Source organism: Cryptomeria japonica, chromosome 5 (assembly GCF_030272615.1).
Source record: "Cryptomeria japonica chromosome 5, Sugi_1.0, whole genome shotgun sequence".
Taxonomy (NCBI): Eukaryota; Viridiplantae; Streptophyta; class Pinopsida; order Cupressales; family Cupressaceae; genus Cryptomeria; species Cryptomeria japonica.
Genome location: NC_081409.1, coordinates 241485176 through 241498312, shown reverse-complemented (window position 1 = coordinate 241498312; position 13137 = coordinate 241485176). Strand labels below are relative to the sequence as shown.

The 13137-nt window shown below is 38.2% G+C and overlaps 1 protein-coding gene across 3 annotated transcripts in view; it reads right to left on the bottom strand.

The window, feature by feature from the left end:
- Positions 1 to 13137, bottom strand: part of LOC131028835 (uncharacterized) — a 246320-nt gene that overhangs the window by 141069 nt on the left and 92114 nt on the right. For all 3 annotated transcript variants that reach the window (XM_057959189.2, XM_057959188.2, XM_057959190.2), the window contains 3 exons: positions 13018 to 13086; positions 1293 to 1378; positions 990 to 1099 (listed from right to left, as the gene is read on the bottom strand). In XM_057959189.2, coding sequence (XP_057815172.2) covers positions 990 to 1099; positions 1293 to 1378; positions 13018 to 13086 — 265 coding nt within the window. The remainder of the gene's footprint in view (positions 1 to 989; positions 1100 to 1292; positions 1379 to 13017; positions 13087 to 13137) is intronic.

The following is a 13137-nucleotide window of genomic DNA, read 5'->3' as shown; positions in this document are numbered from 1 at the left end:
TGTGCTTACCATCACATTGTTTGTCCATTCAAAACTTTGTCACAAATCGAACTCATTATCATGTCATAGAGAAAATGTGCTTTGTTTTTTTCTTTTAAATAAACTTTATTGCTACCCAAACTACGAGGAATTCTGAACCTCCCATAGACAGCCTCCAGATAGTCAAGGGACTTCTAGAAGTCTTGGGATGTACAAGGCATCTCCCCCACATTCCCAATAAGAGGGGATGCATCAAAGACATCACCTACTTCTACAGGGTATCCTTAAAACATCCCCACTCTAGTGTTGATGGTTGTGTGCATGTATGTGGCAAGGAAGGGCGAGATGTTTCCTGCCCATTTGCATGTTCCAGTAACAATTTTTAAGGGAGAATGTGTCCCTGTGAAACTATGTCATTAGCCATATAACGACCTAAGATAAAATATCAAATCTAACCCAATACTAACAATGGCCAAGTTTGATGACTACATTACTAGCATAGCTAATTATTGATTTAAGCTATCCATATTGTTAGTGAACTGATTGGATATCACAAGTTGTCTGTAGCCACAAATTAGTGAGGCCGATTCCTAATGAATTGCTGATAGTAGATGTCAAAATTATGCCATTTATGACACTAAAGGTGATGGCCACACACTAATCCTTCCTTACGGTTTTACTGGGACTCCAAATACATCTCACACTCTCTGTAGCTCAAAATAGGTTGCATTGTCATTCCAACAATATTGACAAATGTGCATTTGCCCCTCTCCGTATGCAAGTATAGGGAACATACTATTTACAATTACCCAAGATCCTCCAAGTGAACACAATTACTTGGTCCTAGGTGTACTTTGCAATAAAACAAGCAAGACAATAATTAGGGACCTCACTAACTTGAAGTAACAGATACCATATTGATTTCCTTACTTTTTAAAAATATTCTTTGACACAACAAATGCTGCAGAACACATGCAAATACATTATAGTAAGAAGTTAAACATCACAACCTGGAATGTTATCACTAGGGTCTCCAACAAGTGCCATTACATCTACAATTTGAGATGGTTTCAAATCCCCATATTTCTCGGCAAACTGCTCTATGCCAAATGATACAACCCTACGTATAAAACAAAACAATGATTCAGATAACCAAAAATGAATTCAATTAGGGAAGTGATGTTATCATAAAGAGTGAAGCTGAAGAATTTGTTTCTCAGCATTAGTATAAAGTTGCATGCATTCAAAGTGAATGCAACAATGAAAAAAATGCAGCAAAGGTCAAGTCAAGTTAACAAAATATTATATTTAACTGCGTTCCACGAGGAGCGATTCTTAAAAGTCGTACTGAAGGACATATGATCTGGAAGAAGTCTTTGTCTGGTGACACAATCCGCACCTAAAAAGAATATTCCGTGGTTAGATAATAAACAAAACAACCATTATGTTCACTGCTCTAATTCATTATAAAAAAAGATGCAAGTATAATATATAAATAAACATGATTTATAAATCATAAAAATATATAAGAGCAATTAGGTTTATGAAGTACACTTTGTAACCAAAGTATGGTGGAACGTATTTGCAAAAACAATATAGAAGATTAGAAGCTCTTTATAAATAAGCATTACCATGAACTGCTTTCTGGCACAAGGAAACCACAGAATCCAATGGAAACTTCTTATGCAATGCAAGCCCACTCAAGTGCTATAAGACAGTGCTGATTGATTGTCCTGCTAAACCCTCAGAGTGATGATAGAGTCGTCATGATACCAATACATTACCTTTCATCACAAGCAAAACTTCTATAGTTTTATTTTTGTTTCATCATCTTGTTGGGAATCCATTTCACTAAATTATGGCCTCAGTCAGCTCTCCCATGTCTTTGCCCCACCAATATTGTATGATGATTGTGTTACCAGCATTTCCTCCAACGAGAAAGCTGATTATTTGCACTCCAAGATACACCAACAGCTTCTCCGCCAACTAAAATGTGGTCCTAGAAACAGTTAATCAATCTGCTGTTCCTTTTCAAATTCTGAGGCATACAATTGACTAATTAGAAATCTAGATTTACTCCATACATATCTTTTTATTTCATGTTAAAAGAATAGGCCATCCCCTAATTGTGAGGAAATACACTTTTATTTGATGCTCCTGTCATCATCATGCAAAGCTGAGATAGTTATACTGAGAGGGAACTTAAAATCAACTTAAAAAGGGTTTCTGTTTTTCAATATGTTAAAAATAGAGTTTGATTGAGAAAGAGTGCACAAGCCTTGCTATCATAATAATTTGTGAATTATTCAGATAGCAAACAGCAGTACAATCAGCAGAGTAAAACTTGCCTTTCTTTTGTACTAATTTGTGGTGTTTCTATTGCTGGAGCATTTTCTTGCTTAAAACGCTTCAATGTAAGAAAATATGTACATTAGTTTGGGATATTTATAACTATTCATCACTTCTCAAGTTCCTTGCTCAAGTCATTCTAAACATGAATTGACCTACAACATCTCCTTCTGTAATCAATATTTTTACCAGGTGCTATTCTATTTATGTAATTGATTTATATCCTATAGATGTATAATTAATTATAACAGAACGGTATATCCAGGACACAAGACACAAGATTTTAAACCAGCATAGACATGTCATTTATAAATTTTACTTTTAAATGATTTACCTGTATTGCGATTGTGTTTTTACTTTCATTGTTTTGCAGATTTTCATTAAAAAAAACAGTTACAATGTTGCATATCACAACTTACCTAATAGACTGCACATTATAATTCACATTTAGCTTTAGCTTGCCATATTTATTTGATACCTCTTCCAATACACTAAAATAGTGTATATTTTCATCCAACATTCCCTGGAATTATATTTTTAGTCCCCCTATTGGAGACTTTTGTTATCCGTAATCGCTTCACTTTCTCTTGCAGGGTAAAAGATTCTTAAATTTCTTTATCTGTCCATTCTGCCTTTTATACGATAGTGGATGGGCTTAAGATTTTGAGATATTTTTCAAATTTGACTATGACCAGTAACTGATTCATTTGAAGTTATTTTCTTATAAAACTTGATGCTTTTCATCTAGAGTTTATCCTAGAAGAGCTGTTGTCTGATTGAATTATAGCTTTTCCTGCCGCCTTATGCCACTCTATAATGACTTCATCTTCCCTTGCAAGGGAACAAAGATTCTTAAATTTCTTTATTTTGTTCATTCTGCCTTTTCTACAGTAGTAAATGGGCTTAATCTTTTGAGATATCTTTCACATTTGCCTATGACCAGTAGCTGATTTAATTGAATCTTACACTTCTTTTATTATAGAACGCGCTATTTTTCATCAACAGTTTATCCTATAAGAACTGTTGTCTGACTGAATTATTATTTCTATAAAGCAAGCTACAGTTTTTAATGCCTTCTTATGTCAGTCCCTTTTTTTGAGCTTCTTTTAATAGACATTTGATAAAGTTTAATATTCCTGATATGTATATGTAAAATGACACATTGCCACAAAAAAATTATTCAAGAGTTCTTGCAAGAAATCGGACTTGGCCTTGTCATTGGCCAACTCAATTGGGTGGAGATGCATTCCCCAGTCACTATGATACTTAGCACATATACTAGCATGAAACTGTATATTTGTTTCTTTTAAGTGAAATTCTCCCGAGTATGAAAAGAATTTTTTTGTAAAATGTTGTATATTCAATAAATTTTTAATTTGTTAGGTCTTCTGTTGAGTTTTTGCAGAGTCCAGGCCAGCCTTGGAAGTCGGTCTTGCAAGATCCAAACCAAGTCTGATTCAGGCAACTGTGGTTTCCTTTGTAGTCATTTGATTCAGTTTCTATGTGTTGTGCCTTGCACACACTCCCCGTCGTCAATAGGGACCCCCCCCCCCCCCGCTTTCCTAGTTTCCCTCGTCGAGGCCTTGAGTGGGATTTTGTTAGGTTGGCCGAGTAGGAAGCAGAAAGAGAGATTAGGATCCCCAGGGAGCTGTGAGGCTCAAGAAGCAATACTTAGGTCATGATTTCAAAAGTTGGCAGAGTTCAAGACTGCACTAAAATGACCAATGCTTGCAAAAAGGCGGATTTCGATTTGAATTTAAGAGGCATTTCATGGTTGTATGTTTTTGACCTCAAATGCCAATGCAATAGTGTTCAGCAAGAGAAAGTGTGAAAGGAGAGTCTCCCAAAAATGAGCTTGTACAAGGCCATCTTCATATCTCCTTTTCACTCCTTGCCTTCAAACCAGAACAAGGAACATAAAATCCAAGCTTAGTCAAAGCGAATATAGAACTTGGGCATGAAGGTAAAATTATTTTTTATATTGCCCTTGCAAAGGCCGAAAATCATTCAAAGGTGACGAGGTGTGTAAGCCAAGGTTCGTAAGTAGTAAATAAAATAGAGGGTGAAACGTCTTTTTGATCATGCTTCATTACACCGAAATGTTTGTCAAGGCTTCTAACATGGTGGAAAGCAAGAAGTGATCCACAGGCGCCTAGAGTGTTGGCAAAACTACCAATGGGGAGTTCGAACGTTTTCAAAGTCAAAACACCTTCTTCCAATTTCACCTCTAAACACCGAAAAAAGAGCCAAGTGTTTAATAACAAGAGAAACAAAGGGAGCCGATTTGGACCAAGTCTTTGTGCTTTTAAAGTTAAAATGCCTTTTCCCATCGAGCTTCAAATAGCCGAGTTGAATACCGAAAAAGGGGCCCTTAGTAAAGCGGAAAAGTGAATGGAGTTTGCTCGCCAAAAGAGGAAGAGGCCTCGGCGTGTTTAAAAATATCCCCTTATTTGCCGAGTTAAATACCAAAAAGGAGAGCTTAACGTTATTTTACCAAAGTTTCCATTCTTGCATAAGCTGAAAAGATGCCCCTTTTCTAATTCTACCTCCAAGCACCAAATGAATGAATGAAAGAATGTTTTTTTAATAACGTCCACGAGGCTGAACAGCCTATGGGACCCACAAATAGCTAGCAAAGCATGTGAAACCAAAAACAAACCCAGACTAAAAAGTGAGACTGCTAGGCCTCTTTCTCCTTCTACAACTTGGTTCTTTTGCTGTGTATCTTGATTAGGAGATCCGAAAAGATCTCGAATTCACTATTGAATTAGTAAAATACCAAGAGGGGGGGTATCGATTTAAGTTCAACAAAGGTTTATTTACATTTCATGCCTCCATCACCGAAAAAAGCACCGATGAAGGGAGGCAACGTTAAAAGTTAAGGCAAATTAAAATCGCAACATTTAAGAAAGAAATAGTCTTTCCCCTTATTGTGCCTCCATCAGCCGAAACAAATACCGAAAGTGAGATCCTTTTCAAAAGAAAAAAGGGCTAAGTGTTGGTGTCTTTCCATCAAAGTTCACGTGCCTTAGGGATTCAAGTTAAAACATTTTTTTCCATTTCGCCCTTCATTCGCCAAAAGAATGTCGGGTCTAAGCAAAGTGGTTCCTGTTTCAACCAGGGAGGAAGCATTTCGCTCATAAATCATTGATGTATATCAGGAAGTTCAGATGTTTCGAGATCAAACAACACCCTTCATTCGCTGAAAGTATGTCGACACCTTCCAACACACTAAGGCACTAGCAAATGAATGTCAATGTAGCTTGAAGGAAAGCGTTTTCCTTTCTTTTTTTCATTCGCTGAAGGATACACTGGGAAGGAGATTTGCAGAGCTAGAATAAGAGATCACACCATTCCTTTCATACTGTGCGAAATTCGCCTTCGTTCGTCGAGCAAAGGCCAAGGCAGGTCGGATTTTAGTTAGAGTCGATCAAGATTGGTAGAGTTCTTGGCATTTCAAAGGGCCTTTTATTACTTCTCGCAAAATCATAAAGGCGCTAGAAACTAGAAACACATTTCTAGCAGGTTTTCAACATCACCCAACCAAGACATCTACAATGAGCTAGGCATTTCAACCATTTTCAGGTATGCTTCAATATTTGAAGTATTAGCAAATAAGTTCTTCTCCAAATGATGATGAAATGTTGTATTTAACCCTAGAGATTACATGCGATTTATATTTTACAAATTTCATTCAGGAATCAAACCTTAGTTAAGCAAAACATTGCCGAAACAAAAAAAAAAATACAAAAAAAAACAACCCCAACCTGGTAAAATTTTCGAGACCTACAACCAGGATAGAGAGTTTAAAACATTACTCAAACATGCCTGTAAATGCCGAAAAATCTCCCCCATATCTTGCTAAACAAGTCTAAAACTGTAAAGTGCGCCACACAAACAAATTTTAAACCTGAAAATCGTGTCAAAACCAAAAAATTTAGCCCTACAACAAATCTGGAGAACTTGAACAAGAAACTGCAACATTTTTTTTTCAAAAGTCGCCATTATGTTGTTATGTTGTCACTTTGTTGATGATTTTGTTACTAACGCCGTTGTTGGGCACCACTGACCCCATTTACGCATTTATGACCCCCTCGTAATTTGCATCTTGGTCTGCAAGGTAGATGCCTCCCAAAGCATTTGATTCCTCTAAGGCACCTAAAGCACCAGGAACGTCTCAAACATCTAAGACTGAGAACCCCCGTAAATTGGAAAAAATGAAATATGAATACCAGGGAGTATTGTGGAACTCCAAAGTTCAAAGCAAATGGGAAAATGTGGGGATACAAACTTCGGGCATATTGATATCCGACAGTTCAAAGATAAAGTGTATGCCGCAGACGCCCACTGGAGAGTGAAGAAAATAGTGGAGAGTGGGATAGCATAGGCTGTCGAATTCCCGCAAGCTATTCAGAACTATGAGTTGATTGTAGAAAGCTCCAAACACAACAAACCTAATGGTAGGGTGGTGTTTGTGAACCTAACGGTAGGGTGGTGTTTGTGAATGACATGGTAATAGCAGATTTCTCCCCTGAGGCCATTGCAGAGGCTTTCAGCATCCCTACCCATGAGGAGGCAATTGTGGTCCCAATGGAGGAGGCACAAGGAATATATGACCAAAATCCCGTCAAGTGTAAGAGCAAAATGAACAACAACTGGTTTAAAGAAAGGAGGCCCCATAGCTCCAGGATCCTCAAAAAGGTATACAAGAGCAAGTTTTAATGAAGAATATGGGGACATGGTCACCCTTCTCAGCCGTGTCATGGGGCTGCCCCATTCCAATCTATTTCAGGAGTGTATGTTCTACTATGCAGAGGAGGTCTTCGTGGGGAAAATCAAGTTTGATTGGGCTCAAATTATTAGTGATAACATTCATGCACAGCTGGTACAGTTAGCAGAGAAGAGCTACTTCACCACATCGTCTTACATGGTGTATATGTTTGCACAACATCCCGGGTTGTTGGGATTAATCCGCCTAGAGGGCATTGGAAACGGGCCCAACCAGATAAAGGTGTATGACTGCTACCCTCAATTGCACTTCTACGATATAAGCCAGAGGGAGAGGAACAATATAGCATATGCAGTGAATCAGTATGAGCACATGAATGATACCTTAACCATGCGCATGGTCAGAACGATGCAAGAGGAACTACAACAAAGGTTGTCCAAACAGGCAATTACATTGATATGGAAGTGTGGGACTTGGTTTATTCAGTTTCCTCGAATCTCTTATTTGAGAACCTCAGGCTTTGAGGGCCATCCTTACCGACTCCCCAAGTATCCTACCGACAAGATAGTGCTCCTAGAGGTCAAAAGACAAGCACATCCAACTGGGGAAATTCTCAAAGACAAAAAGGTTTCAGGGGTCTCCTTCCCAATGGCGATAGCAGGCAATGATGTGTATTTCAAAACCCTTGTGCAAGTTGAGCAGTCGATTGAGGAGCTATCTTCATACTACTTACAAGAGCATCTCTACAGAAAAGGCTTTGATCCTACAGGACTGGGACGGAAAGCCTATGGCCACTATTACAAGCACAAAATGGACATAGATGATTACTGGGCAAGTTGTGCTAATGATTTTGAGGTCCGTAGGAGGGAATACTCCGAGCTCAACTTGCACCAAATTAGAATTTTTGAATACGCCCGAGTCCCAGACCAGCTAGTTGACTACGGAAACTACGTGCAACATCAGGCCTATGAAGCCGTGAAAGATCACCCCCCTGCCTTAATCAACTGGCCTCAAGATCCAGTCACCAATTTGGAAATTATAATGGAGGGACCCAAGAGATACATTGATGCCTGGATAAATCAGCGCATTGAGGAACTAACCCATGATGGGGTACAGTTCACCTACAATTTGATGGGAGACCTCGAGTCTCACTCATCAGAAGATGAAGAGGCATCGAGTAGAACAAAAGAAGCCTGAGAAGAAAACAAAGAAGGGAAAGGCCAGCAAAGGGTCAAGGGCATCAAAGAAGTCCAGGAAGAATAAAAGCCAGTCACCCGAGGCTCCCGCTAGGAAGAAGTTAACAGTAAGGAGCCCATCTGCTACCACCTAACCAAAAGATCTCACAACAACAGAAGATACAACTGCGATAGAGCAGCAATATGCCCTCTTGTACAACAAGCAGATTCAATCGTCACGCAAACAACAGACCAAGAGGAGCCTAATGTACAAAAGCCAGAGGGGCAGGTCATTGATCTAGAGGGCCTCGAAAATCAAATTAATGGAGAAATCCGGCCCAATGAAGAAGATGGTAAAGGGGGTGATGAAGAGGCTGAAAAGAATGAGGGTAAAAATGAGGATAAGGAGGACGACAAGTACGAGACTCCCTCTTGAAATGAAGAACGTGCAGTTAAGATTCCCCAACTGTAATTGAGTGAGGACGGAGAAAACTCGACCGTAGAAAAGGAACTGGATACTAAGGGGAATCAGCTCCTATCCCTAGTTGACCAGCCAAGAGCAGAAACAGAATCTGCTACAACTTCAAGAGAGCAAGGCAAAGAGATGGTGGTCACTTCTGGTCAATTAGTACCTCCTGTGTGGTTGAAAGCTCGAGCTGAGAAGAAAGTGGCAATCAGGCCACCTATAAGTCTAGAAGACTTATTTTCCTGAATAGGACAGCCTCTGGTTAAAGAGAAGAAGAAAACCAAGACCTATTCCAAGGTGACCAAGGATGCTCAAAGGAACCGGACAATACACATTGCTGCCCCACTAGAAAGCAAATCAACTGAGGAGGTCACACTTGCCGATTACAATGTTGTGTCAATCCCAATGGGAAAGGCAACCAAGAGCTGGGAGCTGGAAGAATTTAGGGAGTCAGTGGAGACAATGCTGAGCCAATTGGAAAAGTTGACCGCATAGAGGGATATGTATAAGGCACCGGCTGAGCAAGTCGAGAGCTACATAGATCATCTACTGAAACCACTGCAACATGCTAAAGAGATCTATGTTCCTTCTGCGGCACTGGCACAGAACACAACCACCGAATTTGAAAGGATGTGAGCTTCAAACAAAATAATGCGGGAGTGGTTCGAAGAGGTAACAAAAATGGCAAATCAGACAAACCTGGGTTTGACCTTTTTGGAAAATGAAATAGATCAAACCACCCAAGCAATATCATCCACCAAGGAGGGACTCAAGAAATTAAAGGAGGTTGTTAATAACTCACTTCCAGTCATGACAGCCTTCTTCTTGACAATCTCTAAGATACCTACAAGTCGGCAGATCATCAAACCCCATGAATTTGACACCTTGGAAAACTGGTATTGAACTATGCGATTAAAGAGTGACCACATGGACCTCTTTGATGAGGGATGGGAGGAATGTGAAACTACCCTACTCCGTGTCGAAAATAATTGCATGAAGCTTTTGCAAAGTTTGGTTGGTGATTGGAGGCCTTAGATGGAGTATGACAAATTGAAAATTCATTGAAAAGGCCAGCTAAAAAATAATGATGGGGCTCCATATACCAGGAATGATATGGTAGTGGCCAACAAACTACATCCAGCAGTGCGAGAGTACGAGACCAACCAAGAGGATTGGGAGTTGGAACTGCAAAGGGTAAAAAATCACTGTGAGGACATCATGTTCCAAATCAACAACATAGCTACAACCCCTGGATTGGAGATAAGGGCCATCTGCATAAGGTTTCAAGAATATGTTTGGGCAAAGCGAGCTACAGGCCGAGATATCTGGAAAAAGTACTTAAATGGTAAAGATTATTTTTTATTCTAAAAGGGGGAAATATCTACTTTGGGATGACAAAAAGTGCAATTCCCAAAGTTATTTCTTCCAACTACCAAAGTACTCTTTTTTGTTTTTGAGCTCCGTGTTGTGCACTTTTTGGGACAGCTTTATTGCTGGTGGTTGTTAAGTTAGTTGGGAGGGTAAGTTCCATATTTACTAGGCATGGGTGCACATGTTGTATGGATGAATCTGGGCCACTTGTTTAGTTAAAATCCTAGCCATTCATCCAGACTTTGAAAGTCTATATAAAGGGGACTAATTTTCTCCTATTTTTGTAAGATGTTAAAGAATTGGTGCTGAAACTCTGCCAAAATATATACAGAATTGATGGAAGACAAATATGTGTCTATTTTCTTGTGAGTGCATGGTTCCCCTTCTTCCAAAATTTAAAATTTGTTATCCATTTTATTTACAAAATGGTTTATTTGGGTTGATATTTGATGGGAATTTTCTATTCATACCATTAAGGATTAGCTGATTGTTAATCCCCCTGTATGGTTAGTCTGGCCATTTTAAAGAGCTTAGTTCGACTACTTAATGCTTAGTTGAATGAATGTTTTGAATTCAGCATATGTATGTAGTAGTTTGAAAATCAAGTTATCCCTTGAAGATTGCACCCGTTCTATCTAGTTGTGTTTAACTGGCAAAACAAAGCATGGTAATTTGAAATTTGTCTATTTGCCCAAAGATGTTGTTTTAGTTAAAACTAGCATAGTTTCTTTCCCTTACTCTTTTTCTATTTATTTTACAAATCTGAAGTTGATATCCCCGAAACAGCATCATGCCTAATGAAGATTTGATGAGTAGAAGACTTGTAAAGTCTTAAGAACGACCTGTAGAACCTTTCCAAAGCCAATCGTTATCGCAGGCGTAAGTCCCCTTAGTGTTACCAGCAAACACATTACCATTGAGTTGTCCCACAATCAAGACCTGACAGTTTAAACCTTGAGGTTCTCTTCTTGTGATCGTCCTTAGTAGCACTAGAAACCTCCTTATGCAAGAGAGAATGGGATTATCTAGATATTCTATTTTTTGTTGACCGAAAGAGTAGAAGTACTTTTCCCGTATCAACAGTATGCTACATCAACTTTGTTTTTCCAGTCTTGCACACATCACCAACAGCTTTCAACTTACCTGAATCTCTCTAATCATCTAAATAATCTCAGAACACATCACCTAGAATTTTAACAGAACCATTCATTATCCTTAAATACAATCATATATATGCACATATCATATATTTACAATCAACTTTAGGTCAGGCCACTACATTACGCTTATAAGGCCAACAATTACTAATGCCATGTACGTTAAACATTGAGACATAATGACATTTCTTTATTCATTGCTTGAAATACCATGAGATTAAATGTTTAAAGTATATTTTGTCCAAAGATATGGATATCAATCTCCACCCTCTTTCACATGGTGATCATCATCCTCTAATAAACAAATGTAGTAGGATAAGTCTTGGTAGGGTTACTTTCAAATAAGTTATGTTGTCAAATATCCATGACTAAATATATTCTACAGTCAGGCTTGGAAGGGCAACTGCAGTGAAAAGTATGATCGGAATATGAGATGATAAATTTGAACATAAATGTAATGTCCCCCACTTTAAAATAGAATTTAATAATAAATGATAATAAAAAAATTAAAACATTAAAAATTAAATTAAAATATAAAATAATATAATTAAATATGATTAATTAAAAATTAATTAAGTTAATGAAAAGTCAAAAGACATGAAAGGAAAAGTTGTGACTCCCTCAACAATGAGATATAAAAGGGAGAAGAAAACCTCATTTGAGAGGGGAGGATAATTTGGAAATGAGAAGTGCAGATCTGATTATGAAAGGCTGTGTCCCTTTCAAAGGGTAGAAATAATGAAGAGTTGCACTCTTTCAAAGGGTGCTAATGGTGAAAGGGTATGTTTCTTGCCAAAAGGCATACATGATGAAGAGGTGTGACCTCTCCCTCAAATTGGGAGATATAAAAGGAAGGAGTTCGGCAGAAACGCCAAAGACCAGGTACGCACCACAAAGGTCCTGAGAAAACCTCTTGCAAAGTAATTCGGTTTTTGGTTATGTATAATTACGGTTCACTGGTTTGGCCGAGGATTATGGGAAGTCATATCCTAGGCAAATTTCCTATCATCTAGTAGAGAGAAGTATATATATAAATCATAGTTAATTCTATATGCATTTCTAGTTAAAGCAGGAAAAATGATTACAATTTCCATTTACTATGTAATTAAACAGTGAATGTCTCTAAATATGGTAGCCATATCCAGAGACATTACTTAATGACATTTAGCAATATATGTTGATTTACGTTAGTATTAGATAATATGTTGCTAGTTACCTTTTGGGGTGTTATTTCCATAATATACCGTTGCCTATAATGGGCTGGGAGTTTGCTAGCGGACAGGGCAACCACCTTGGGGCTAGACCAACCATGGGAGCCTAAGGTGGGTTGTTGCCATCCTAAGGGCAGTAATTCTACCATCCACTATAGGGATGGGATAGAATCTGGAAACACGATTCCAGCAAAGGTCTAGTATATATTACCAAAGCTTACATTAACAAATCAGAATTAGGAAATCTTGTCTATAGTCAGTAATTTATAACCTCCTCTCTTGAAGAATACAATGCTAATCTAGATTACTGAAATTCCGTGACTTCGGTTCATTACAATAAAATCCTTAAACATATTTCCTGTCTTGTCATAGAAATGATTGTATCTTAACTTCTAATTATGCAATAGCACCTAGTCACATTATTCTTTATCTTCATTTTGGAATTCATAAGAATAAAACTGCAATTTTGCCTAATGAAAATCCAACCTCAATTTCCAGGCCCACCGGTATACAATAAAATCAATATTGTTTCCTGGAAATTGTTGATACATCAGCAAAAGCTACAGGCAGTTGAGTATACCTTGGCACCAGCAGCTACTCCATTAACAGCTAATGTTGCAATCACATCATCAGCTTCTACACCTGGAACCTGCTTTTAGAAGACAATATCAACAGATAAAACACCAAAAAAATGCATCCT